This window comes from Aedes aegypti, chromosome 2 (assembly GCF_002204515.2).
Source record: "Aedes aegypti strain LVP_AGWG chromosome 2, AaegL5.0 Primary Assembly, whole genome shotgun sequence".
NCBI classification, from domain to species: Eukaryota; Metazoa; Arthropoda; class Insecta; order Diptera; family Culicidae; genus Aedes; species Aedes aegypti.
This window is the reverse complement of record NC_035108.1, coordinates 119,582,778-119,609,977: the sequence shown is the minus strand read 5'-3', so window position 1 is coordinate 119,609,977 and position 27,200 is coordinate 119,582,778. Positions and strand designations below refer to the sequence as shown.

General features: G+C 38.6%; 1 protein-coding gene across 8 annotated transcripts in view; it reads right to left on the bottom strand.

The window, feature by feature from the left end:
- Positions 1-1,597: 1,597 nt before the first annotated feature.
- Positions 1,598-27,200, bottom strand: part of LOC5573425 (nuclear hormone receptor FTZ-F1) — a 628,100-nt gene continuing 602,497 nt past the window's right edge. For 7 of the 8 annotated variants that reach the window (XM_021842123.1, XM_021842121.1, XM_021842122.1 and 4 more), the window contains 4 exons: positions 16,654-16,912; positions 16,396-16,499; positions 15,761-16,317; positions 1,598-7,323 (listed from right to left, as the gene is read on the bottom strand). In XM_021842123.1, coding sequence (XP_021697815.1) covers positions 16,171-16,317; positions 16,396-16,499; positions 16,654-16,912 — 510 coding nt within the window. In that variant the 3' untranslated portion in view covers positions 1,598-7,323; positions 15,761-16,170. The remainder of the gene's footprint in view (positions 7,324-15,760; positions 16,318-16,395; positions 16,500-16,653; positions 16,913-27,200) is intronic. The other variant, XM_021842125.1, reaches the window with a different exon arrangement.

Genomic DNA, 27,200 nt, shown 5'->3' with positions numbered 1-27,200 from the left:
ACAAAAATATTGACGTCTGGTTTGATGCAGTTAACGCTTGAACGAGAAAGAAGGTCTTTCATCAATTTTATCGCCAATCAATGAAACTATACAAGCCAGATATCAGAGGATTTTTTTTTTTGAGAAAGTTAGCAACTGTAAAAGGGCTAACTTGTCGCACGCGATGCAAGAACAGCACCAACCAACACGATGTTGCCGTAGCCTGTATAACAAGGCTAAGGCCGAAGGCGCAAGCCAACAGCCAGCCTCGATGCACAGCGTAGGGCAATTTTTATGCTGGCTACGAAAACATCACAATCTGTCAGTCCCTTGAGAAAAGTATTCACCATTTTACGAACGCAAACGGACGCCGCAGCAATTGACACTTGAACGGTAAGATCGATAATCAGTGTCAGTGTTGCTTTGCTCGTTTTGATCGAAAATTTTGACTATTCATCGATCAAAGTACAAGAACGAGGAATTATTTAAATTCTAAGTGAGAATAAATACAAATCGACGTTCGATTTATTTTGAATACGTTCAAAATGTACTGCAATAATTTAGTATTCGCAATTTGTGTAAAAACTGTACAACCAAAAGAAGTGTTATTACAGCAAATATTTGAAAATATGTTTGGGAAAACTATCAACAGCTGAAAGAAACGGCTAACTTGTCGCGAACAAAAATTTTGACGTCTGGTTTGATGCGATGATGCTTAAACGATAAGATCGTTCATCAATTCTATCGATAATCAATGAAACGATACAAGCCAGATATCAGAAGAAAAATGTTTCAGAAAGCACTGTTAGCAACTGTAAGAAGGGGCTAACTTATCACACGCGATACAATTTCAATGTATCCATAATATTACGAGTGAAAATGAACGGTTAGATCAATAATCAGTATGAGTGTTGTTTAAAGATTAGAAATTGTTTCATAATTTGAATAATTTTGTATGAAAATTTTCACTATTTTCAGATTTTTTGACTAATAATTGTTCAAAGCACAAGAACCAGGCATCCTTCAATCTCTGAGTGCAAATCAATCGACATCGACTTTCGATTTAGTTGAAATCGAACAAATTGTAATGCAAAATCATTTGCAGTTTGTGTAAAAACTGTGCAACTGAACAAAGTGTTGTTATACGAAATGCTTTTTAAATATGAAGAAAGGGAAGTCTTCCTACCATACAACATTCTGCAAGTGCCAATGGCAATCAAAATAAAACTCGCTTTCTGGTAGGGTATAAACGATCTAACGTTTGGCGACAAAATCAAACTTATCGTTCAGCTGTCAAACAAGTTACATGTCAGATCGTTTGATACCTTCCAGAAAGAGAACTTGCTTGTGGTGGTCAAAAGCAATTGTTAGATGGTCCACAGGATGCCATGTTAGCCCTCTTGAAGTTATTCATAACCCAACGTACATGATTCTAACTAACGCAATTTATCATTTCCACCTCAAAATCACACTTATTGTATTGTAAATAATATTTACTTTTATATTCACTTAGATTCTTCTCTAAAACTCCGGCTGAACAAGGTGCCACAAATGGTTCGCCCAAAACAACTTTCTTCCTTTCACGCGATTGGTCAGAATTTTCCCCATCTTTGTTCGCTTCGATCATCGACCTTTCGTTGACGTTTTTGACTTATGTCACAAAAGCGCTTATGACGTTATTCTCGTTTGCCTTTCTTCCGTCTATTCCTCCGTTGCTACTAAAGAGATATTTACACTGGCATCGATGCTTCTTCGACGCATTTGCACTGCTTTACTACACATAAATAGATACTCTTGGAGTCAGCAATGATGGTTATTTTTTGTTTGTTTCCTAAATAAATCTTCTCTCTGTGTGTTTTTAGCGAGTGTTTTCCGTGTGTGCTCGTGTTGGTGTGTTTCAAACGTGCGTTTGTGTGTGTATGTGTTCGTAAGAGTGTGTGTGAGTTATTTGTACTTTTGAAAAAGGCATTCTTTTTTTAGTTTGTTTGCTACAAACACTTCTTTTTTTTCTACGAAAGAATTACTCGACTAGGCTCGGTCCTTCTTTGAACGCGGGGTCCGTATGTGTTTGCGTGTGTATTCTAGAAGGTACGTGTGACGACCTGGCTACTTCGATGGACTTGTGTGTGTGAAGACACGCGGAAAGGTAGCTCTAGCTTCCATTGTTCTCCCGTACCACACGTACATCCTAATACAGCACACCTTTCTACTAAGAATAAAAGTGACGTCAAAAAATATATCCTCTTTGTGTTGTTACTCTTGCTTCCCTATCGATCTGAGCTGCTGGAAATCCTTTTACTCTAACCAGCTGTCAGCTGCTTGCTTCTAAATTCCCTTCTCGCTCTCTTCTCTAAGCTATTTACACGGATCTAACTGCGATTTCGTTCGCTGGTACGTCTGAATGCTCTACCATGGTTCTGAATCCTACGATTGTGTCACTAAACATTAAATAAAACTAGTTTCATAATACTTTTCCTTTTTCATCATCAACAATTCGAGACGACGAGGGACTAAATTGAAGAGTTTGAACCATTCTCGTTGACATCGATGAAACATACCATCTGATAGAGAATTGCATATTTTTCATACATTTTTTTTACATTTGTAGTTTGTATTTTGCATAGAACACATTCGATAACATTTTTGTTTGGTTTTCCATCCTATAATCACAGTAGGTGCAGTAATTCGCTAGCCCCACTCTAGTGGCCACCAAGGCAAGCCATTTTCTACTTGAAACAGAAAGGTTGGACATAAAAACGATCAAATCTTATCGTTTAAGTGTCAGACGATCGAAATCAATCGATATCTATCATTTTGCGCGCGCGATTCTACGTCTGTCTTGTGTTGGTTGACATTGATCGATGATAAGATCGATCAACTGTCAAACGACATCAGTCACACGTTTGTTCGTTACTTTTTCGTACATTTTGATCGTTTCTATGCCATGACTTGCTCTGTAAGGAGCTCTGAACTTCATCACAGAAACCACGCCTGCTTGGTGAATCATAGCCATTTTGATTCGCGTTTTTCTAGCATTTTTCGTAACAAATTTGGATCGATGATCGACGAAGCAACCCTACCTTTATCCTCTCCATGATCATCAAACAATCTGTTCCAAATCCGGATCACCTCATCGTCGTTTGAGGCACCTCGCCAAACTCCCGAAGCCACAAATCCCCCACTTCCGACTACCGTCTTCGCTCGGCCATTCAGTGCAATCTTACGCTAAAGGGCGGGGGGTGAAGGTTCGATCGATCAAAGCTGGACGTGGACGATCTTCGAAATCGGACCACTTTGACCGGGGCGGTTCAGAAGCACCGTCCGTCGAGCTCAACCGATTTGGAGGACCAACAACTTCCGGAAATGATCGATCGAACGGGTTGGTGTTCAACGGGGAACGGGGGACACTCGCGAATTTCTTCACTTATCGACTAGCACGGTTTTACAGCAGAGTTCTTTGGGGTTCGTAGGCTCACACTCACTTCGTCGGGGTGGTAGGTGTTGCACTGAACTGAAGTTTTGCCGGACGGTTTCCGAAAACGTGGTTGATGAAGTGGTTCGAAAAGAATTTGGAGCGAGGGCGTTTCCACTGATCGAAGGATGATTGTGGATACTCAAATTGGCGGTGATCAGAGAGGAGGAATTTCTAAGAAATTATTAGAACTTTCATTCACTTTGATGAGGATGATTTGTTTCAGTGTAGACGAACCGAATATTGAGCATTTACAAGCAATAACGGCTGCATAGAGATTAACTTTGGAATATGATAGGGATGGACTGAGCTAAGGCCTGGCTTATTGTATCGTCAACTAATAATCAATCCAGCTTTTACGTGCATCAATGACTGCCGCAAATAGCCTCGCTTTCTGCTAGGGATCAAAGGATATGACGTTTGACTTGGGTCCGTTCAATAGGCCTTTCATGAAACTGCTGATTTTGAAGCACTTGGACAGTAGTTCTTCTAAGGAGAAGACAGTCCTGTATTTGCGCCGGTCCTACACCAACGTGAACAAATGCATAGACGGACCTGTCACATGAAAAGGCCAAGCCAAACGTTAAATCGCACGATTATGCAAGCAGGTTCGCTTTCAGGTAGGGATCGTGCGATTTGACGGCAGCCATTAGCCGTTTTAACAAGCTGGGTTACATCGATAATTTATCTTATCGTTTAACTATCAAACGATGCAAACCAGACATCGGATCTTTTTTAAGCAAAATAAATGAACTGTATTAACTGTGAATATAATGAATATCCATCTGCTTTGAAATCTTGATTGGAAGCTTCCGAAACATTGAGCTATCCTGCCTGCATTTTGAGATCGCTTCAGCCGTCATAATCCATGTTCTACTACAATTTGCCGTTTATCTTGTGTTGATTGAAACGAAAGCTATCAAATTTCATCGATAAACTGTCAATTGACACTGTGACTCTAGAACGATGTTCGAAAAGCAGTGAAAAGCGTCAGATAGCTAAAATCGATATTTGTTTTTCATAAGGACTTATCTGCAATGATCAATTTCTCATCTTCTTTGCTCTCTTCGTATTATTACAGAAAACTGATTCACTTTGCGTAACTTGTTTTTGTACCGTATGGTTTAGAATCACTTTATCTTGCATAAACAAGAAATGTGATGGATTTCTTTAATTTAGCGAAGTTATTGGTGAAAGAGAGGATCGATGAAGAGAAATCGATTATGTCAGTTAAGCCTTTATCACGTTCAAGTCGTCATAAACGACCCCGTTTTCCAAAAGAAAGTAGTTCATTTGAATATCATGGAATGAAAAATTCAAATCTCGTTCGACTTTTTTTTCTATTGAAAAACGTGCCAGCTTCTGAGCCATGCTACAAGTCATGAAACTGAATTATTATCAACCGTCCAAGTCGATTTTAGTTTTTTGTTGTATTGAGGCTACAAAACGGAACAACGCTGCAGTACAATTCTTGCATTTGGTATCATATAGGCGTAACTTTACAGACTGATTTCTCTTCATCGTTTTTCTCTTCGGAATGTTACGCAAAATTCAGTAGACTTTTGTTAGGTTTTGAGAACTTTCTACTGAAACAAGAATGAAAGTCAAAAACGTATTAGCGAAAGATAAAATCGGCGAAGACAATTCAGCATTGTTTTTTCATAAGAGCTCATCTGCATTAATAGATTTCTCGTTGCTCTCTTTGCCTTATTGCAGTGAACTGATTCCCTTTTCGTAACATATTTTCGTGCTGTAGAATGAAGAATCACTATATCTTGCTTCATTAACTAGAATTATTATAGATTTATCTAATTTATCGAAGCTATTAGCGAAAAAGAGAATCGATGAAGATAAGTCGCTCATGTCAGTTGGGCCCTTATGAAGTAACAGTGTAGAATTTTATCATTGAAGTTACACCGTAATGATTCCAACACAAAATTCACGTATCTAATTGATTTGTTAGTCTCTATCGCTCGGCATATTCAAGAAAATATGGTAATTTTGACTAACATATCTTCTAAGGGACATTACAGTCTGGATCGATCACCCAGCTTGAAGACATTTCAAAACGTTAGAATACTTTCAACATCACGAAACTTTTTCTTTTTGATCGGGATCTGAAGGAAGTACTAGAGAGCAGTTTTAGTACAGTAGCCAGGACAACATCCACGAGAAGTAGTAGTAGTAGAAGTTTATGACAGTGAAAGGTGCATAGCGAGGGAAGAATTTAGCAGAGACACCAACGTAATCATTCCTATTTTGTCCACTGACGCCACTGTCGTCGTACACTGATGCAAATCACTCAATTGAATCCATTACGTTTATCGCGCATAGATTTCACCCCCTAAATTCTGACCAATCACGTTATTTTTTTTGTTTCTCCTCCTAATATTCCCATTCCTTAGCTATTTTAAAATTCTACACTCATTTAACTCGGTTTTAAAAAGCACTTTAAATGTTCTGTGATGTGGTAACGATCTTTCTGTATGGATGTGTGTTTATGCGGACACCTTTCTCGCCTACTTCTCGAACACTTATCGTTATTTCCAGCACACTACACCCATTCAATCATTGTTCGGTTTTAGACACTTTTATTTTCTTTGATGATAATCCATAAGTTTCTGCTGCGGTGATTTTTGTTTCTTCCGTTTACGTTTAGGTATCGACTGACGCGTTGTGTTTCTCTCTGTGTGTGTGTTATTTGTAAATTGGTAACATTCAGTATACAGTTGTATTGTTTTTTTTCTCATGTTGCATGAATGGTTTATATATTTCTGATTTTTATCTTCAACAAGTAAGAGCTGATTCAACAACTTCTGATTGGATGTTTCGACTGTCGCTAGTTTGGTTTAGATATTTCTGTAGTTTTCTCTCTCAATAACGGCAATATTGTATTATTTCAGTGACTTACTTAATGCGTGAAGCGCACAGGTGTGGTGGTGCTGTCGCCTGCCGGTGGAAGTGATCTATTGTAAGTGTAGGACAAGGAGGAACAGTAATTGAGTAAAAAGGGGGTGCGTAAAACTCGCTTGGATTGGATTCCGATACATTTTTTTTTTGTTTGCGTTTGTTCTTTGGGTGCGCATATGGGGTGAGATGATTCCGACATGAGATGACATGGATCGCTGCAGGTTGGTTGGATTGGTGGTAATGTTTGCCTTAAATATTGCACTAATGTTCCGAAAAAAAGTAGGTTTAAATTAAATTAGATGATTCTTACACGAGAAAAAAGAGTTATTTGTGTTTGCTCTTGTTTTTTTTTTGTTATTTAAGGAGAATTCGTTAACAGCTTGAATTAACATTTATTGAACACTTAGTTTTAGATCCTTTGTTTTACGTTTTCTGTTTTGTTTGTTTGCGGTTTGGATGTTGCTTCCATCGGTATACACATTCTATTTGATTTGAAGGTTTTAAACATGTCCCCTAGGGTCACGCAGGAGTCGCGATCTGTTCGTTTCTGGTTCCAGATAAAGTTTGATTTGTGATGCATTTGCTTAGATTCATCGGGCGAATTTCTGTCAGTTTCTGTTTTTCTATTTAATTTTCGGTTGTCAAGGACTGTCGACTATTACTATGGTTACGAGTTTTGTTTTTTTTTATTCTGTACTTCCACACGGTTGCTGCGACTATTACATGCGGTTCGTCTGTTTCACAGTTGTGTAATGTAAGGAATTAAAATTTTAATCGCTGAGATGAAATGGTAACGTCATTGTGTCAACTGTGCGGTAATAGTGGTGCACTTTTTAAAAAGTGTTTCAATCGCATACAGACCCGTTGGCTGTACGACTGCTGGCTGCTCCGTTATGTGTTTACGAATTATGGTACGGATTTTTTTCTTGAACTATGCGCTTCAGTTTGGGGACTATTCACACCTGGAATCGAATGAGAAAATATTTTTAATTAAAGGTAATTTAGAGAAACACTGGAATGTTAAACAGTAAAATTGTGATGGAAGATTCTTTTGAAATGATTTTTAATTCGATTTCAACTAGTTATGGGCCCATACTCTATCAGTAGATTTGATTCAAATTTAGTGAACTCAAACTGAGTGAGTAACATAACTTTTTGTTTTTGGAAACCTTTCGCAGTAGTTTTATGTATTGTTCTATTGATTTAGTTATCATTTTAATAATTTGGTAAAATTTCGTTTTCATTGTTCGTATAAACGATCAATTCACCCTACCTCTAGGTATCTCAAGATAATATTGTGTAAACTTATTCGGCATATTTCTTAAGGTGATTGTGGTGGATTTTCGTAACAATATGTCGGTGCTAACAAAGTAACGTGCTTATATCTAGGAAAAACCACAAATTCATCTGATTGTTGCAATTAGAGTCTGATAGATTTGTATAAGACGTTGAGAAAAAGCTTTAGTTCAGTGTTGAAAGTAAGTCTTTTAGTGAGATTTTTTACTTTTTTGGGTCTTGAAATATCCCTACAGAGAACTTTGTCAAAAATCCTGATTGTGATCTTGGGTAAATGTACATCAAACTTTCTAAGAAATTATCAAGGTTTGGTAAGTGTGTCAGCTACCATCTCTTCATTGGGACGGTACACCAGTATCCTTTGGTCGCACAATTCATTCACGTAGGCCTCTTGGGTTTCTATGTGCTTCGATCGCCGACTTGGTTGCCTTCAGGTTCCAATTTTGATTCGCCAAAAACTTCGAACAGTTTCCTAAGCCACACTGCCTCCTGACTTGCTTCAGTTAGAGTAACGCACTCTGACTCCATTGACGGCAAAGTTACGCAGCTCTGCAAATGACTCGCCCAAGTTACATCAGCGAACAAGAAGATGTTGCCGGTCGTCGATTTCCTTGTTTTGGCATCACCAGACGCCAGTCTTTGGTCGCTTTCAAGTAGCGGACCACTCCTGCCCAGAATTGAAGCGCTCACTGCTGTATCTGGCCTGGCACAAACCACAATGTACAGTTGAACTCCGACCAGGCTCCTATACTTCGTTGGATCTTCAGAAGTGGAGATTCCGACTTGCCCTTCGTGAATCCTTCCTCCATTGGCGTTTCCGCCTCCTTGGCGTCACGAAGCCTAATCGCTCAGCGACACGACCGATGTAGCCTTCAAGGGAGACGCCGTAGTTTCCTTCCGTCCTGGTGATCTCCGGTCCCAAGAAGAAGTTCAGATTGCCAAGATCCGTCATCTCAAACTGCTCCTTCAGAGCTTCATGAATTTTCTTTATTTCAGCCTCGCTTTCCATTGACAGCCTTCGTATAGAAGTATGGTTCCGCTGTGCTCTGCTCGACCCCTAGCTCCAGGAGGACGGAACGCAGCTAGTGGTTCCAGCACCGGGCCGACTGCTTTAGCCCGTATGCTCCTCCTTAAGCGACAGACCAATGCTTTCTAGCCTTTGATTTCAAACCCAGTCGGTTGCTTCATGTACAGCTCTTCTTCAAGCTCACCAAACAGGTACGCCGTCTTCACGTCGACATGCTTAAGAATCACTTGCTTCTTGCTTGCGACGGCCAGCAGGGTCCTCAGCGTTGTTTGCTTGCTAACAGGGGCAAACACCTAGTCTAAGTCTTGTCTGAAACCCTGAGTCGAGCCTTATATTTTACCACATCACCGGCAGCATTCCGTATCAACTTATATACCCAACGACATACAACGAGTTTCCGACGATCAGATCTAAAGTACCTTTCACCTGATGAGATTCCTTTTGAGCTTCCATGGCACGCCTCCATTCTGCACACTTTTCACCGGTCATTGCTTCCTTGAAGCCGGATGGCTCCGTCGGATCCTGAAATGACACATCATAGGCAGCACAAATCTCTTCGATTAGTCTTCTCGGTGCAATGCCTTCGTGCAATTTTTGGGCTGGGATCCGAGTTCTCCAGTTCTTCTTCGTACTTCGGGTTTTCCACAGCTTCAGTCAATGATCCCGGATTGCGAGTTTCCGAACCGAGAAACAACACCACCTTGTCTTCCGTTTCTTCGGCAAATGCTTTCATCTCCAACGAGTATGCTTATTGAACCGGCGTGGACTGTTCCGATTCGGCCGCACGTTCTTACTTGAAGACACCAGTTTCAAAAAATTTGGCATCTCAGCTGATCGTAATCCAATCCTTTTTCCGGATCCAGAAAACGGTAAGCTTTCCTTCCTTCTTCGTATCCGTCAAAAAACATCGTTTTCGCCTTCTTGTTCAGCTTCATACATTTCTCTTTTGGCACATGAATGTATGCCTCAGATTCAAAAGTTCTCGAATAAGAGTACGACGGCAGCTCGTGCGGAGTCTTCTTGACAGCAGAAGTTGGTAGCCGATTCTGCAAGTAGTTTGCAGTGCAAATCGCTTCTCTCCAGTACCTCTTGTCAAAACCCGATTCCACCAACAAGCTTCTTACCATCTCCACTTCATACCGATTTTTACGTTCCGCCTTCCCGTTCTGCTGTGGCGAATACGGATCATTTTGCTGATGAATGATACCGTTCTCCGTCGGTACGAATAACCCTCAGAGCACGCCTAAACTGGTTCTTCATCATGGCACAATGTTCCCGAATCTTCAGTTCAGTGTCCGACTTTGCTTTCAACAAATAAATCACTGTATAGCCTGATTCTTTCTTTGGAAACGGTAGGCGACTCATCTTCCTTTCAGAAAATACCACAAACGCACTGAATGTCACATTTCCTCATTCTTAGTTCGGAACCAATTTTTCACGTACGTTTTCGAGATTGCTTCGCTGTTCCGCTGCCCGAACCTTCGATGCCACAGGCAGTGTTGTGAAAAACTCAATTTCTCATAACTCACGCTTGAGATTTTTCATGCGTGAATTGTAAATCACGCAACTCAGCAGTCCAAAAACCATGGATGAGTTGGCTCACTTTTTTGACCGTCTCGTATTCCCACAGTTTACTCACACACGGCAATAATTTCTTGTTAGTCTGGTAAAATTATAGTAATCCTTTCTAACGTAAACAACCACATTCGGGTTTCACGAGTTTTTGACGGGTTTTGCGAGTGAATCATTTTTTTACGGTTTGAGTTGATTGAGTGATTTTGCATCTCGCTAAGGGGGTAGAGCCTGGACGAGAGGTGGAGTCTGGACCGGAGGTGAAGTCAAGATGCTGAGAACGAGGCTGAAGGTGCGGACGAGCTAGGAAGTGTTGGAGGAACTCGGAAGTTTGGAGGACGGTGCAGTTAACCAAGAGGACGATGTTGCAACTGACCAGGAGGAGTTCAGCAGCTAGGAGTAGTTCGGTGCTAGAAGGAGCTTGGAGAACAGTATGAGCTCGGTGGCAGATGAGCTGGGAGGTTGTGTGATGAGGAGGAGTGTTGGAGAGCTGATACACCACACATCCTGCAGTGGAGATGTCTATGGGTAAGAATTGTAGAGGTAACGCGTAGCGGATAAAATTGATAAGATGTATTGGGTAAGAATTGTAAAGGTAGTCGAATATGTTGATACCCAGATATGGTATAAAAGAGAGGAGCTAGCCAGCTAAGGAGTGTATCGAAAAGTAGTTGCAAACATTCAAAACGGTATATCTCAGAGCATAGTTCATCTTTTTAAAAGCTTTTTTCACGCAAATCTTCATCATGTCATGAAATATTGTAGCAGCTAAAAAAATATTGAATAATATGCAGTCTTAATATAAACACAACAGGGTTTATAAAGCACGGAAAATAAAATCTTGCACAAAATTACATTTTTGAAGTGTCTTCTGAAGATTCGATGATTTGTATTGAACAAAATGTATGTCAAACAAAATAGGATGAAAAGTTTATTATATTGGAAAATATGTTTAATTCACACAGCACGTAAAAAGAAATTCAAAAAAATAAATTATTGCTCTAAAAAAGCTCAATTATTGGAACAAGGTCGGTTTTAGAAAGTCACTTTTGTTTAATCAACTTTTGAAGCTCTGTCATATACAGCGGCAATTATATAGAATAACATTTTTTGCTTACATTACTTCATAAATATGCAAAGAAACTTTTCCAATCAAAAAACAATTTTTTATTCATTACAATCGCTCGATATTACCATTAACGTGTAGAATGAAAAAATCAAAAAACGAGGTCCTTAAAAATCGACTTTTTTCGATTTTTGTATTTGCTCTCAAATGCTTGTTAATGAATTTTTCAAAATATTTTTTACACTATGTCATGAGAGTTGTGTCACAGAATATATTAGCATAAACAAAAATCATTTTTTCTAAAAATTTTACACATTTATTAACATATCAATTTTTTCAGAGGTGTGCAAGATTTTCATCGACATCTGTTAATTATTTTTAAAATTATCATGCAAAATGCCACTTTATTGAAATAATATCGCCACATCATCATTTTTAAATACATTGTAAAGCATTTCTGATCAAAAAGTTGTTTGTAGGTTCAACCTATTATTTTTGAGACTGTTTTGAAAGTTTGCGACTACTTTTCGATACACTCCTTACTACCAGCCGGTAGCGATATCAGTCAGTAGGCTGCGGTTGGAAGGTAGCCTTGATGTTCTTGTACTTTTTGTTTTCAAACACCTGGACGCAGAATCTCGCTGAGGAGGTAGAGCCTGGACGGGAGGTGGAGTCTGGACCGGATGAGAAGTCAAGATGCTGAGAACGAGGCTGAAGGTGCGGATGCTGGCTGTTCGGAGAGGACGAGCTCGGAAGTGTTGGAGGAAGTCGGAAGTTTGGAGGACGGTGCAATTGACCAAGAGGACGATGTTGCAACTGACCAGGAGGAGCTCGAGGCTAGGAGGAGTTCAGCAGCTAGGAGGAGTTCGGTGCCAGAAGGAGTTTAGAGGACAGAAGAGCTCGGTGGCAGATATGCGGTTCGGAGGTTGTGTGATGAGGAGGAGTGTTGGAGAGCTGTGGTTGAACGATAGCCTTGTTGTTTCTGAAGTCGCTTATTTCAACACATGATACACATACTTTAAGGTGACATTCTGCAAATCCGTCATCTCGATCAGGTGTCCGTGAAGATCGCCTTCTTCCGCTGTTTTCTTCCAGATGATATGCATTACCTGACTGTCTTCCACTGCCAAGCCGATCATTGCGCGAGTTTTTCCCAGAGTTGCTCGCCGTCACTATCAATGCTTAAAATTTGTTGATTTGTACAGGCCGACTGCGATACAAATCGGATCATCCTATATCACATCAACATCATGCTGTCTACTCCATCACTAGTGCATTGATGGTGATAGACTATGGATATCACTGATGGGTTAAGTTTAGTTTTACATTAAGCAATTTAAATAACAATTTATCAGTACGATATTTTCGATAGTGCTGCCAATGAACTGAAACTGTATGTTGGTCATTGAAAAACAGTAAAAGCTTGGATAATTACCACGTGATCACTCATTCTGCAGTGATTTTGATCTAGATTGCGATGTCACATCACTGCTGTTAATTGTCAAATCAAAGCGATATTGATAGTTCGCAACTGATATTGATAGTTTTAAACCATCAGCCATCAGCAGATATGACTGACATTGAGCAACTCTGGTTTTTCCGTCTTTCAAAGGCCAACCCGCTGCCGGCACACCAGGCTTAGGATCCGTGACAAAGGTCATCAGAATGAGCTCCATCTTGAACTTCCAGATCGTCTCCAAGGACACTTTTGCATCCGCAATTCTGTTTACTCGCGACGCGAACAACGAAAATCACTTCACCGATAGATTTTTCACTAAATGCCCACAAATCCGTACAAATTCCACTTTACACCAGGCTCATAACCTATTGGGGTGAGTTTACTATGAAATAATAATACCGGAATTAAATTTGAACATAAAAAAGTGCCGAGAAACTAAACATATACTTTCCAAAAACAAATCTTTTATATATACTTTGCAACTGGATTAAAAGGACACATTGATGTGAAATTTGCGAAAAAGATACACGTCTTCTCGGTGAGAATCGAACTCACGACTCCCTGTTCTCTTGATCGGGCGCGTTACCCCTACGCCTCGAGAGGACTCATGGACGCAGAAGTTAACCTGAGTTGTGAGTTCGATTCACACCGAGAAGAAGTGTAACTTTTTCGCAAATTTCACATCCATTTGTCCATTTTACCCAATTGCAAAATATATGTAATGTCTAGTTCATCGATAGTTGTTAAATTCACACTCGGCTGGTTAGCCGTAAACCACGATCATAATTAATTAAACAAGCAAATAATATTGTATATGTGTATGATGTCGACAATCCTTAACGAGAGGAGCGGCCGCTTTTACAATAATTGTATCCTGAATGTGTTCTAAACTGAGAGAGACTCGCGAAGAGGAAAAATATCAACGTCATATGCAGCCCAGATTCCCCTCTCACGAAACGTCAAATGCAGCCCACCGTTTTTATGGCTGAAAATTTGAAAAGTATTGTGTTCAAAGTAAACTGTTATTAAAAACCTCGGTCGGCGGAGCAGTTTTTTCCAAAGTTGCTGATAAATCTAAGCAGAAGATTAATTATTTCTAATGTCTGCTACGTTTGCTGGCATGAAATTTCACTCAAACGGCTATTTATGATTCGATGTGATGCAAACTCAATCATTTTTTGCTGAGAGGTTCATGTGAGGATTTGAACAGCGCGAGTCTCGTCTCAGGTTCTAAGCTAGTAAAACAAAGGTCTAGTAGTCGTTCGAGTTGAGGGGTACAACGAAACCTCTATGAGTCGATGTTCCATGACTCGATATCGACTCGTGGAACCTGAAACCATACTAAAAAACAGTCATGGTTACTGTGATGGTCCCCTCGAGCAGCTATCCAAAGCAATTATGTTTGACTGTTATACAAAACGACGGCAAAACGACTGGTTAGATGGAGTGTGCCAGAGAGTGACAGGCGTGAAGAATGTCGTTATGAGCCTTGTGCTTGTGGTCGGTACCTGACAGATCAGAGAGCGGTACAGGGCAGCGAGAGCTGAAGAAAAGCGAATCCACCGCAGCACAAAGAAAGTGTAGTAGCTGAAGCTCAAGATAGCATAAAACAGAGTGATTATCGGAGATTTTTTGCAATGGTTAACGGTATGCGGTATAACACCGTTCCAGCGTCAGCCCACGTGCAATGATCGAGAGGGTAATTTGCCAGGTGGAAGAAGACTTACAGCAGTTTTTGAACGGCAAACATGAAAATTTAGCGAGAAACAGGGTGAATATTGATGAAAACTGTCAAGCAATTCATCCTTAGCCAACCTGTGGACTCACAGACTATAAGAGAGGTTAGAGGTTGTCAGCGAGCTGAAGAACTGTAAGCTGCCGATTACTTCAGAAGGTATGGGAGGACGATGAAATTCCTACCGGTTGGATGGATGGCCTAATACGCCCAATCTACAAGAAAGGGCACAGACTGGAGTGTGTCAATTACAGAGGTATTACCATGTTGAATTCGGCGTACAACATACTGTCACGCATCCTGTTTTCGTGAGGGCCGCTCGACAACGGACCAAATGTTCACCATCTGTTTATTGTTTCAAAGCAGCGTACGATTCAGTGGAAAGAATTGAGCTGCAACAGATAATGTCTGAACATGGTTCTCCGGCGAAACTAATCAGGCTGATAAGTGAAAGGTTGGATGGTTCGAAATCAAGTGTTGGGATTGTAGACGAGGTGTCAACCTCGTTTGTCACGTTAGACGGATTGAATCAAGGAGACGAACTTTCGAATTTAGGGGTCTATTTTGTAAATCGAGCTGTTCCATGTGACTCATCTGTAGTCATTGTCGATCAAAGCAAGCATGCATATTTCAGATGTCACCCGTTGACTCCCATAGTAATCTAGTCACATAAAGTGACAACTGTCGATAAACTCGAGTGACAGAGCTGAGTCGAGCGAATTTTTCGGACAATAGTGACTCCAGTCGAGTCGTTTTTGATCGAGTCGACTTATAAAATAGGGCCCTTACTGTTCAACAATGCACTCGAGGGCACTACCATCACACGGTCACATTTTTGGCTTAGCGGACAATATCGACCTTATTGGAATCGATGACCTGTGAATTAGGGGAAAGACAAGCGGGAGGCAACGAGGATAGGCCTGACCATTAACTCTAGCAGAACGAAGATGGATCTCATTTTGTTGGTTGTTCGACTGTATTGTCTTGTTGATGTTAGATTGGCTTTTCGGTCTCGACAAAATCAAAAGCTGTTTTTTCTAAACTAACAACTAACTGTTCCAACTGTTTGCTGGAAATTTTCAGAGAGTTATACCAAACAGTCTATGATACAAAGGTACACGATTTGATGTTCCATATTTGTAATATTTTCTACTTTTTAGCCACTCTAGTATTTATAAAACCAAAAATCATTCATCCCAATCACAAATAAAATTGTCGCAGCAACAGTTCACAGTTACACTTACCTTTCGCTCAAAATGGACGCTTAGCTAACGTGTTAAATTATTACAAACGTAGTTTAACAACAAAAGCAAAGAACAATCGCTTCGCTTCGCTCGGTTCGATGCAACTCACAATAAAAGTACACAATTATCTGAAGAAACGAAGAAAAGAACACATTTCCACTTGGATCGCTTGGTCGCCTTCGCCACAACACGTTCATCATCCTTGCTACTGCCGCTGCTGCACTGCTACTAACACTACTACGCTGCTTCCGGGGGTTTTGGATGGTCCGGGTTGGTGTCTTCGCTTCCCAAAAAATATGTAGTTGCTCTTCCCTCCCAGGTCCCGTCCCACGCCCATGGCGATCACATTTTGTTTTCTTTTAACCCATTTTTGTTTTTTACACTCTAACGACGCGATGACGGCGCTGGCTTCATTTCCGCTTGGCGTGCAGCATCTCCATCAGTAGCGTCTGGGAAGGCGCACTGCCGGCACAGTGCTTAATGTACAGGTGCTCCTCGCCACGGGTGGCCATCGCGTGGATTTCCGGAATAATACTGAGCAACTTACTAAACTTATCCTGTTGGCGAATGGGGGAAAAATGGGTTAGTTTGATCATTATATGCCCCACCCTAATCCACACGCATCGAATACTTACAGGCACCGACGGATAACAGGTGAGGGTGTAATCCAGCAGCGCTGCTTGCACGTTCTCATAGCCTTCGACCACCGTTTTCCGGTTCGTGATCCCCCGTACTTCTACTGGAGAGAGAAAATGCTAAATCAATTGGGAGTACCACCATGATAGCCCTCCCACCCCAAAAGTCATCACGGAACGCAAACGACGCCATTTCGACGCAGACTTCCACAAACCCAGGATAAATCCAACCGGGAGCTTCCGGGAGTCGATCCTTACCGGGATTCAGCAGCAACAGGAATTTCATGCAGATGTAGTCGCCAACGTCGAACTTCAGCTCCTGCAGCTTGTTCTGCAGCTCGTTGAAGTGCTCGGCCAGGCTCGGCACGCCCAGCAGTCCTAAACCTAAGAGATCAAACTTCTGCCCGTTGTGCAGGGTGGTTTCGTCCGGCAGCCCGTTGTGTAACCGCTGGTGTATGTGATCGAGCACCAGCATGTCGGACCAGCTGTTCTGCAGCAGCTTCATCTGGTCGTCCACCTGTTTGGAAGAATCGTGGAAAAAGAGATATACATTAGTTGTGTTGAGAAGGAAAATTAGTGAAATTTCAACAATTGACCAGAATTTGAAAGCATTTATTGCGTAATTGGTAATTTGAATATACAGGCAACTCTCAATAACTCGATATTGAAGGGACCATTGAGTTCGGTCGGTATCGAGTTACAGAACACAAAACCAGTGCAATTGCGGTACTGTTCTGATATATTGCGTCTTAGAAGGCGTTCCTGAATTTAACCCTCTAATACCCAAATTTTTATTTTCGATTTAAGTATTATTTTTCGTTATCTAAAATCGTTCTAAACACGTTTTGGGCATTTATTTATTTTTATTCGCAAATTTTTAAATTTTGGTTTTTGATTTTTATAATTTTTATTTTTGAACATCCCTAGCTTTTTTCATTTTTTCTTGAAGCCTTTTCTAGTTGTTGATTTTTGGCAATAATAAAAATTTAAATTGTTACGGTATTTTTAAAAATATTAAATTTTTAATTTTTTTTCGGAGCGTGTTTTATTTTTCGTGTGATTAACGGAAAAACAGGTTTGAAATGATTTTAATACCACCAGGCTCTTCTTTTGTGATAGGTTAATCGTAGAAAAATATAAAATGTACGATTTTTTATATTACACGTTAAATGAAGCTCAGGCATTTGTAGGTTGTATAAGAATGCAATTTTTCAAACAATTTCTAAAAATACAAAAAAGTTTCAAAAGTCATAAAAAACTTTTCTTATATGCGTGTTATGAGTCAAGGTATAAGCCCAAAATAAAATCATTTTGATTTCCGAGCTACGAAAAAATACACAAAATTCCAAAGTGTACCCCGTCTAAAGGCGGGGTTGGGTATTAGAGGGTTAAATTATTTGACAGCCGCAAAGCTGAATTAAACACAGAGTAGGACACGGTGCCCCGACAGACCGTTATTATGTAAAAAAATTGTCCATCAAATCTGAGCACAGTGCTCGATTCCTGAAGTCATTCTGCACCTCTGGGCCAATTTTTAAAAAAATCCCTAGGAGAAATCTCGAGAAATCTTAATTTGAAGTTTTTTACTTAAAAATTCAATATAATCCATATCAAAATTTAGCAAAAGCACTGAAAAACCCTACAAAAACGCTCAAAAAGTTGGCAAAACTGTTCTCAACTAGTATACAATTGCTACCGTAGTTAAAATTAGAAATATTTACAACTGGCTCAACTTAATCCACTCCTTAAGGTGAAGATGAATCATAAAATAAGTTAAATCGAAGCCAAACCTCAAATTTCCAAAAGCACAAATCTTGAGGACCGAACATCTGTTTGGGCTGAAGATTTAATCGATCGGTCACCACCAGCTTATGACTAGTCGATTAGGTTTTCAGCTTAAACGGATGTTTGGTTTTCCGGATTCGTGATCTTGAAAATTTGGTGTTTGGCTTCGATTTAACTTTTTTTCATAGTTTACTGGTTTAAATTTCATTGATTGTTGTTTTCCATACTAAGCCGATTGAAAAGTAAACCAAATAAATCAATAATTAACAATGTTGTTATTAAAAAAAGGATCTGAGAATAAATGTAGCACAATAATAGTTAGCAGATAAGGCATTGGAATACTTTTATAGTCAATGAGAGCTAGTATAACCGGTTGTTTCAAATTTTGAATGATTTGGTTACTCTGGTAAGCTCAAGTCAATAACAGAATGATCATACGCCGATGTCTTCCCAGGGGTCACTGAGCTTCACCTGATTGATGCAACTTTTTTTCCGGCATTCGCACTAAACGACCAATAGTTTTCACTCCTGTTCTCAAATAAATGTGCTAAGGGAGCCAAGAATAAGCGTTTTATACATGGCAAATTAACAGTGACGTTTCTATTAGGCATGCTTGCATTCATCGTTGCTTTCTTTGCATTATTATTGAAAACTGATTTGGTTTTCGAAACACTTTTCAGTGTTGTACAATAAAGGATCGCGAAGTGTTTTGGCGAAGTTGTTAATGAAATAATGGATCTATGAAGTCCGATAAGCCTTTATAAAGCAAGAGTGTAGAAATGTCGTTTCCCTTTGCTCTCGGTTCCCTAAGCTGGTTACGTAATTCTTAAAAGGAGATATTCGCAGCCAGAACACGTGTTTTTACTACAAGGGAAACATTATTATCATACGTATTAAGTGTTATATGGCTCTTCAACAAATTGATCCACATCTCAATCAAGCACTGCTTCAGCACCAACACATCTGAACCTGCTTCTTTCTCTACATGTAACCATATACGTTTGGGCATTACAAGTTTATCCTAGTTGTCCATTTTTGAAATAGTGAAACCCTTCTTTACTGAACTGCGATCGATTACAATAAAGTCATGGGTCTGCAAAATCAAGGAGTATATGTGACAAAACGCATTATTGATCAGTAAACTCAGAAACTCATCTCTTCAAGTAATTTTACAAAACAAAAATAAGCTCCTGGTCTATAATTCTTACACCTGATTGTATTTGTCAGCTTAATCAGCTTTAAGTCTTATTTTTAAGTCTTTGATGTTACCTGCAACAGTTATTTTTTTTTTTTTGTTACTGAGTCGAACGCGACTTAGAAGTAAATATACAGATTGATGTTGAATCCCGAAAAAAAAAGAACGAAGTTAAGGGTTTCAGATATACAGAGTGAAAGTCCTAGTGAAATTGATTCTTAAATAGTACTTATTGGGAATTTGTTTGAAAATGTTAATCGTCGAACAATAGCTACATATGGTCGGTGTTCAGACAGATCTGACTAATGGTTTCTATGGTTCAATCGCCGCGAACTTGATTCTCCATTGGTTCATCGATTGGTTTTCGGCGAGAACCAATCGATGAACCAATGGAGAAACAGATCTGACTAGATGACATTTTGGCCTTGCAAATACATATAAGTCAAGGACTCCATCAATTATAATATTTCCAATTCTATTATGAAACTGATGTTTTTTTTTCAAATAGATAAGCAAATAATGCACATATTGTATTATACTTATACCGAATGCACGGGGTACGTTTTCCTGAAACCATTAAAAAACACTTGGTTCAGTCTATCTGAACACCGACCATATGACAATCATGTTTCTCGTGTAGTCATAATCCTGTTGTGGCTGAGAATGTTGAACAAAACATTTTTTATATTAAGTGTTGAGGGCAGTACTCGGTGGAAAACTTGATGTAAACATCAAGAGAAGTACCAGATGTAAAAGAGAAATTTTTATTAAACAAAATAAATACGGCAGACTTTGGTGGGCTGGTCACGCACTATGAAAGTCTTAAAATAAGCTGTCAATTCATAATATTCTGCATTGAATGTTTCATGTTTATCGAACGTTACATCAATTGTATATTGACATTTATTTCTTAGATTTCATTATATTTAACAAAGCTTACTGGTTTAATACATGTAAAAATATAGGGGGAGATCCCCCAGTACCGGACAACACCCAATACCGGACAAAGTCGAAACGTTGAGAAATCATAGTCCAATCAAGATGGTGTATTAGTAGTAAAGTAAGCTATTATGGAGACTAATGTTTGTATAGAATAACACATCCTTGAAATATGCATGTCTTTTTAAAAAAATACAAAAGATTGAAAATTTCAAAAAAATTGACGTATTGCCTTAATTTTGAGCCTATTTAGTAATGATTTTGAATATGAAAAAATACTTTGGATCACGCAAGCATATTTGAACATAATCCTAATTTGATAGTATGAATGTATTTTGTACCATAATTGGACTAAATATGGACAAATTACAATTTTGTTTAAGCACCTCCTGTCCCCCAGTTTCGGACAGCCTGATTTTTTATATGATATCTTTGTAATTATTGCACGAGTGTCTCAAAATACATTCATTTTTCATGGATTCCGTCGATCATGGTATCAAACATGCAATAAAATTAAGAAAAATGAACATTCAGTACAACATCGTAAAATGTGCTATTTTTCATCATATAAGAAAGAGGTTTTTGATGGACATCTTGCAAACTATGATATACTCAAATTGTTCTTGTAAATGTTGCAAATGCAATGAATTGACAATTATATACTATTCCTAAAGTAAACACATTCAATGATGTTCAAATTTACAGAATTCGAGGCATTTCCAGATTGTGTCCGGTATTGGGTGCCACCTTTCAAGATCGATCAATTTGGTACTAAAATACATCATCAAAATGCAATGTCAAAATTCATATTCATATTTAAATTTGTTTTTGTACACTATAAAAATGATAATATTTATCATAAATGGGTAACACGAGCACATAAAACCAATATTTTTCGAATTATGAATTTAGTGGCTTAAGTGTCCGGTACTGGGGGATCTCCCCCTACTTAAGCCGATCTGGTAAGTTAAGCCAGATGTAAATATTTAAAATTGTAACAACGGTAACAATTGTATACTAGTTAAGAACAGTTGAGCCAACTTTTTGAGCGTTTTTGTAGATTTTTTCAGTGCTATTGCAAAATTTTAATATGGTTTATATTGAATTTTTAAGTAAAAAACTTCAAATCAAGATTTCTTGAGATTCCTCCTAAGGATTTTTTTAAAAATTGGCCAAGAGGTGCGAAATGACCTCAGGAATCGAGCCCTGTGCTCAGATTTGATGGACATTTTTTTTACATAATAACGGTCTGTCGGGGCACCGTGTAGGACTAATAAATTTAAAATTGGTGAGCTCGTTCTTTATGATTTAAACATAAAAAACGTCAAACTTTTGAATTCTGCGCATGTGATAAAAAATCATCAAGAATATGGATAGACATGGAGTTTGTGACAGATTAGGTATGGGATTATCATCCATGGATCAGGAATGGATCAACTCTCATAAGAAATATTTGCGTGTTTAAGTGTTCGTATTACGATTAACCTTTACGTTACCGACCTCCGACAAGGCATTTTCAGATAGCTGCGATTTCGTCAATTTCCATTCGATTTTTTTGAAACCACCGTCAGTTTTTTTTTAGTTTTTATGGGGATGAATATTCTCAAGAGAGTTTTGATTTGAGTATTGATTTTTGGAGAAGAAATGTAAAATTAAGCTTTGCATGCAAGTGTTATGATTTCAAATTCAATGAAACCAAATAATAACGGATATTTCTTAGTTTTCTCATGCGTATTTCAAGTATTGAGCCCTCCTCGTGAAGCCAACTCGTAACTCTGAGCCAACTCGTGAAGGTTTGAGAAGTACAAAGTTAGCCGGAACAGATGAGGGGCATCTAGTAGGGCTTGGTCTTGAACAATATTTTATGAATAATAATAATAAAAAAAAATGTCTCCGTAATGCCTTATAGCGGTCGAGCCTTAAAAATTCAATCAATTGCGAAAGACTTTGGCGGCATGTAAGTACAATGTATCATTGAAAAGTATTTAGCATGGTTACGGTATTATAGCCTAATTAGTCTATATAAAATTTATAAATTATTATTGTTGATGGTTACACATCAAAAAGGGCGTAACTTAAAATTTTGTTATTTTTTTCTCATCAAAATTTAGCCCAGAGGTTATTGATAACTAAAAAAGCAACTTTGAACCAAATTTTCATGTTAAATTACTCTTGATAATCACGGCCAATAACTAATTTGTTCTCCTATCTTTATTAAAGAGATGTTTTTAGCCTTGGGGGACCAACAGGTTTAGTTTCTTTCCGAAGAAAGTCATTACTATAACTATTACGTTCTAAGTGCCCTCGGCATGAGAAACCAATATTCTAACCACAACAGGTCCGTCCTTTTCCACACGGGACTTGTAATCAATGTCATATCGTAGGAATTAATTGGTTTAACTTTAATCTAGTCTTCAGCAAAACAATTTTACGGGAATGATTTTTATTTTTATTTGAGGTGCCGAAACCCAAAGAGGTGTAAGCGACGTTTCGCAGAGATAGGCATACTAAAAAAATCTACTTTTTTAAGGCTTTTCAGTTGTATGTTCAGGTTATTTTTCCGTCCAATAGGAAAAACATCATAATTCGTAGAAAATCGGTTTAATTTTATTGGATCCCATACAATTAGCATGGAATGAAAAAATATTGAAAAAACTTCTAAGTCGATATTCTCAAAACAAGGTTTTGTTTTATCTTACGCCTCTTTGCTTCTAGACCCTCATATTTACACGTCCTGTGTTCAATTTGTCAACCAAAACAATTTGACATGATTTTTTCTACAAATTTCATAATTTTGTGCATGAAATACAATTCCACATTCTGCTGAACCAGACAACCATAAGTCGCAGAACAGTTTACGAACAAAGTCGTTTATTTATACAAATTGCATTTTACCCGCACTACCTGGTAAACGAAATGGTTTGATAGATTATTGGCCTTGCATAAAACGCTATTTTATGAGTTCATACCTCGCATTTTGTATCATACGTATCTGCAATGGTCTATTTATCTTCTTCGATTTTCTCTAACGATCGGTACACGAAATTCAATCGAGACGAGAGACGATGAGTCGCTCGACCAAGAAATTAGCTAAAGGAAGAATCGATCAAGAGAAATCGATCACTACAGACACGCCCTTATACTTAACGTGAGATATGTACATTTCGTTTCGTCCCGTATATTCGTACAAAGTAAGTCGGATCAATCCGTAACAGCTGTCAAATAAACTTTGTTATCATAAATTAAGTCGCAAAATATTCCAGATGAGTTCGCAATACAATCAACACATGCTTTTTTTTACATCGTATAAAATATGCACGCATGCATAATCTCCAATTTTGTTGGTATAAGGCTTTTTCGTGACATTTTATTTGGTGTCCAATAATAAATGGGAATGATTTCAATACCTTTCTGTAATAAAAGTAAAGAGCGTAAACTTTTTCTCTCTCCAAGAGAATTGCTCTCTGGACTCCCCAAAATTTTTTTTATACGAACTACCAGACTACCAGAAGGTAGGTAATCTTAAAATATTCGCGAAATGCACTATTTATACTGAAATCATGTCCACCAGTATCACCAGTTAATTTCGAAAAAATCTGTCCACTAGATGAAAATGAAGTATTCCTCAACAGTCTACATCTTGTCATAGGAATCATGGAAAATATGGTGTTTTACTGGGAAAAATGTCCATGGTATACGTCTGGTTCACGTTTAAAAAACGTTTATTAACAGCTATGTCAATTAAAACTCACATCAGGAAAGTTGTAACTTTTTGATTAATTTGTATTATAATAAATCTACGAGCTGTTCAATAGAATACCTATAAGTAGATGAAAAAAACGAATTTAGTACTAGAATTTAGTCGAGTCTAGTACACGACACTGAAGATGGCCTTACAGTTGAGGTCGAAATACGCGTATCTGTCAAAGGATACAAACTCTAGTGGAATTAAATGGTATAGTACTAAATTCGGTTTTTTCATCTACTTAATTTGTATTTCCGTTAACTACACGAAAAATAACAAATGTTTTAGAGTGAATTAAAAGTTTTCATCTTTCTTTTTGAAATACTGTAAACACTTTAAAAAAATCACATATTGTCCAAAATTGGTAACAAGAAGAGACTTGAAGAAAAAAGGATATGAGCTAGAATAGGGATGTTCAAAAGACAGTATGAATAACATAACCTAGATTCATGAACACGCAAAAGAAAAAATTCACCCAAATATTTTTTTAGATCGATTTCAGATAGCGAAAACTAAAATTGAGATACAGTTAACTCTTCCTTACTCGATATTCTGTATCTCGATATTTTCCATAACTTGATGGAATGCGCGGTTCCTTTAATTTAGCATAGGATACTTTGATCCCTCTGCAAGTCGATACCTCTCTAACTCGATCTTCCCTAACTCGATGCTATCTGTTTCAGTTTCCCAAACAACTTTACCTCTCTAACTCAATATATTCATGAAAATTTTCAAACACTCTCCAAATATTTCTAAATTCTATGAATTTGATTATTATTACTATACTGATAGTAAAATGAAGGTTTACAGTCCGTTTTAGGGTAACAAAAATTTCAATTTTTGCAGACTGTTGAAAAGGCATCACATAGTTTAAAAAGTTTATAACTTGAAAAAAGTGTGTTCTGTATCTCGATACCTCCGTAACTCGGATTAAGGTACAGAGTTTGCCTTAGAATATGAAATTGTATAATCTTATTTAATCCAACACAGACGCAGCCTGTACAAAGAAGCAACCTGGCAATTATTTGGGTTTGACAACCCATTTTCATAAGAACTCGGAGAACTCCATGATGTGAAGTTTGTGGTCTTTTTAGGTGACCATTTCACATGGATGATTTGGTTGCGAAAAATCTGAGTCACTGAAGTAGATTCCACATCAGTATTATGATAATATCATTGAACTAAACCTAGACTAGTTTGTGGGAAAAAAATATGTAGTATGTAGCCATACCGAAAAAATAAACAACATAAAACCTTATTCGATCAACAATCTCTAGACACCGATTTCCATTGGTGTCTACACATTTAAGGTCCCACGCTGATGGTTGACCAAAAACAACGAAAATATACGCCGCGTCGTTGTCGTCGCGTTGTCAATCAGCGGACAATCATTCATTAGCACTAGCACCGAGTGCAAACAGACTGGACCAAGCGAACCGGATCATGCTGGACACACGGCAACCCGAGTAAAAGAAAATTGCTACAGAGTACCATACAAGGATGTACTAGATAATTTTCAATATTTAAAATATCTCAAATAATATCTCATGTATGTTCTACAAACACCAAACTGATAACTAGATCTGGTATTGCAATACCTAAATAATACACATTGAATTTTTATATACAAATGATTTTTCAATAATAGTTCAATACCTCAAGCAGACCCCAATAGCATACGAATACTTCGCTGAGATTTTTTTTTGATTGTTTTAAAACAAATTTTCAAATCCATAATAATACCAAATTGAAGAGTTGACAATACCTGGTTATTAGGCCGTCCCTTATTTTTCGAAAATGCGAAATTTTATAAGTTCGTCATTGTAAAGTGCTCGTTTTGGTAAGAAAAAAAAATCAAATAAAATTTTGAAGTCCTTACGTGGACGCTAAGTGGTCCCCCAATGACCCTAAAGGTATTAGGTGTAGATGACCCCCGTGCGCAAAATCGAGCTCGCTGCTCTACTGGCTTTTCGTACTCACTCATGTTGCGTACAGGGGGACGGACCTGGTGTAGTGGTTAGAACACTCGCCTCTCACGCCGAGGACCTGGGATCGAATCCCATCCCCGACATAGTCACTTATGACGTAAAAAGTTATAGTGACGACTTCCTTCGGAAGGGAAGTAAAGCCGTTGGTCCCGAGATGAACTAGCCCAGGGCTAAAAATCTCGTTAATAAAGTCAAATCAATCATGTTGCGTACACTAGAGCAGCAAGCTCGATTTGGCGCACGGGGGTCATCTACCCCTAAAACCTTTAGGGTCGTTGGGGGACCACTTAGCGTCCACGTACGGACTTCAAATTTTTATTTGATTTTTTTCTTACCAAAACGAGCACTTTACAATGACGAACTTATAACATTTCGCATTTTCGAAAAATAAGGGGCGGCCTCTGGTTATGCTATAATACCAAAATATGGTATGCACAGATAGGTTATTCAGTTCTGCTCGGGAAGGAATGGAATCGAGGGAGGAACAAACCAACCACCTGACTGAGCGAGGGCGGGAATTCCCGCCCGATTTATTTACGCTGCAGCCACTATGCGCATATTTATGCGTAGATGCGAACGGAATGACGACGAATCGAAACGGCGGCGTTCAAGACGGCGTCGGTGGTGGAAGGGAATAAAAACATCAACAGTTGGCCATGCCATGCGTTTCAGCACAGCATCAAGTTGAGTCGTCAAGCAAAGGCAGCAGAGCGTCAGTTGGTGATGTTGTTGTGGCACGAATCTGGGCCATGGTCAACTGAGATTGCCGTAAGTAAATGGAGAGACATGATCTGATTCGGTGATGCGTTCGGACAGATTTTTCGTTCGCTGGAGGAAGATTTAGGGGAAGGGAATTAAAATTTAAAAAAAATCATACTCAGTCTGAATTGGTCATGTGTGTTGTATCTTGTGGTTTTAGTTTACAAGAAGACAGTAATGAAGGGGGCAGGATCCGTCATTGATTTCGGAATTTTCGAAAGCAGTTTTTTCGTTCAAAATCAAGTAAATTTACAGGAGAATGTGTTCACTGTAATTTATTCTCCAACCGAAACCCAGTGAACACATTTTCATCGAATAATTTTCTGTTTTGAGCTGAAAAACTGCTTTTGCAGTTTCGATGATGAAGATTATTACCATGACGGAGCGTTGATCG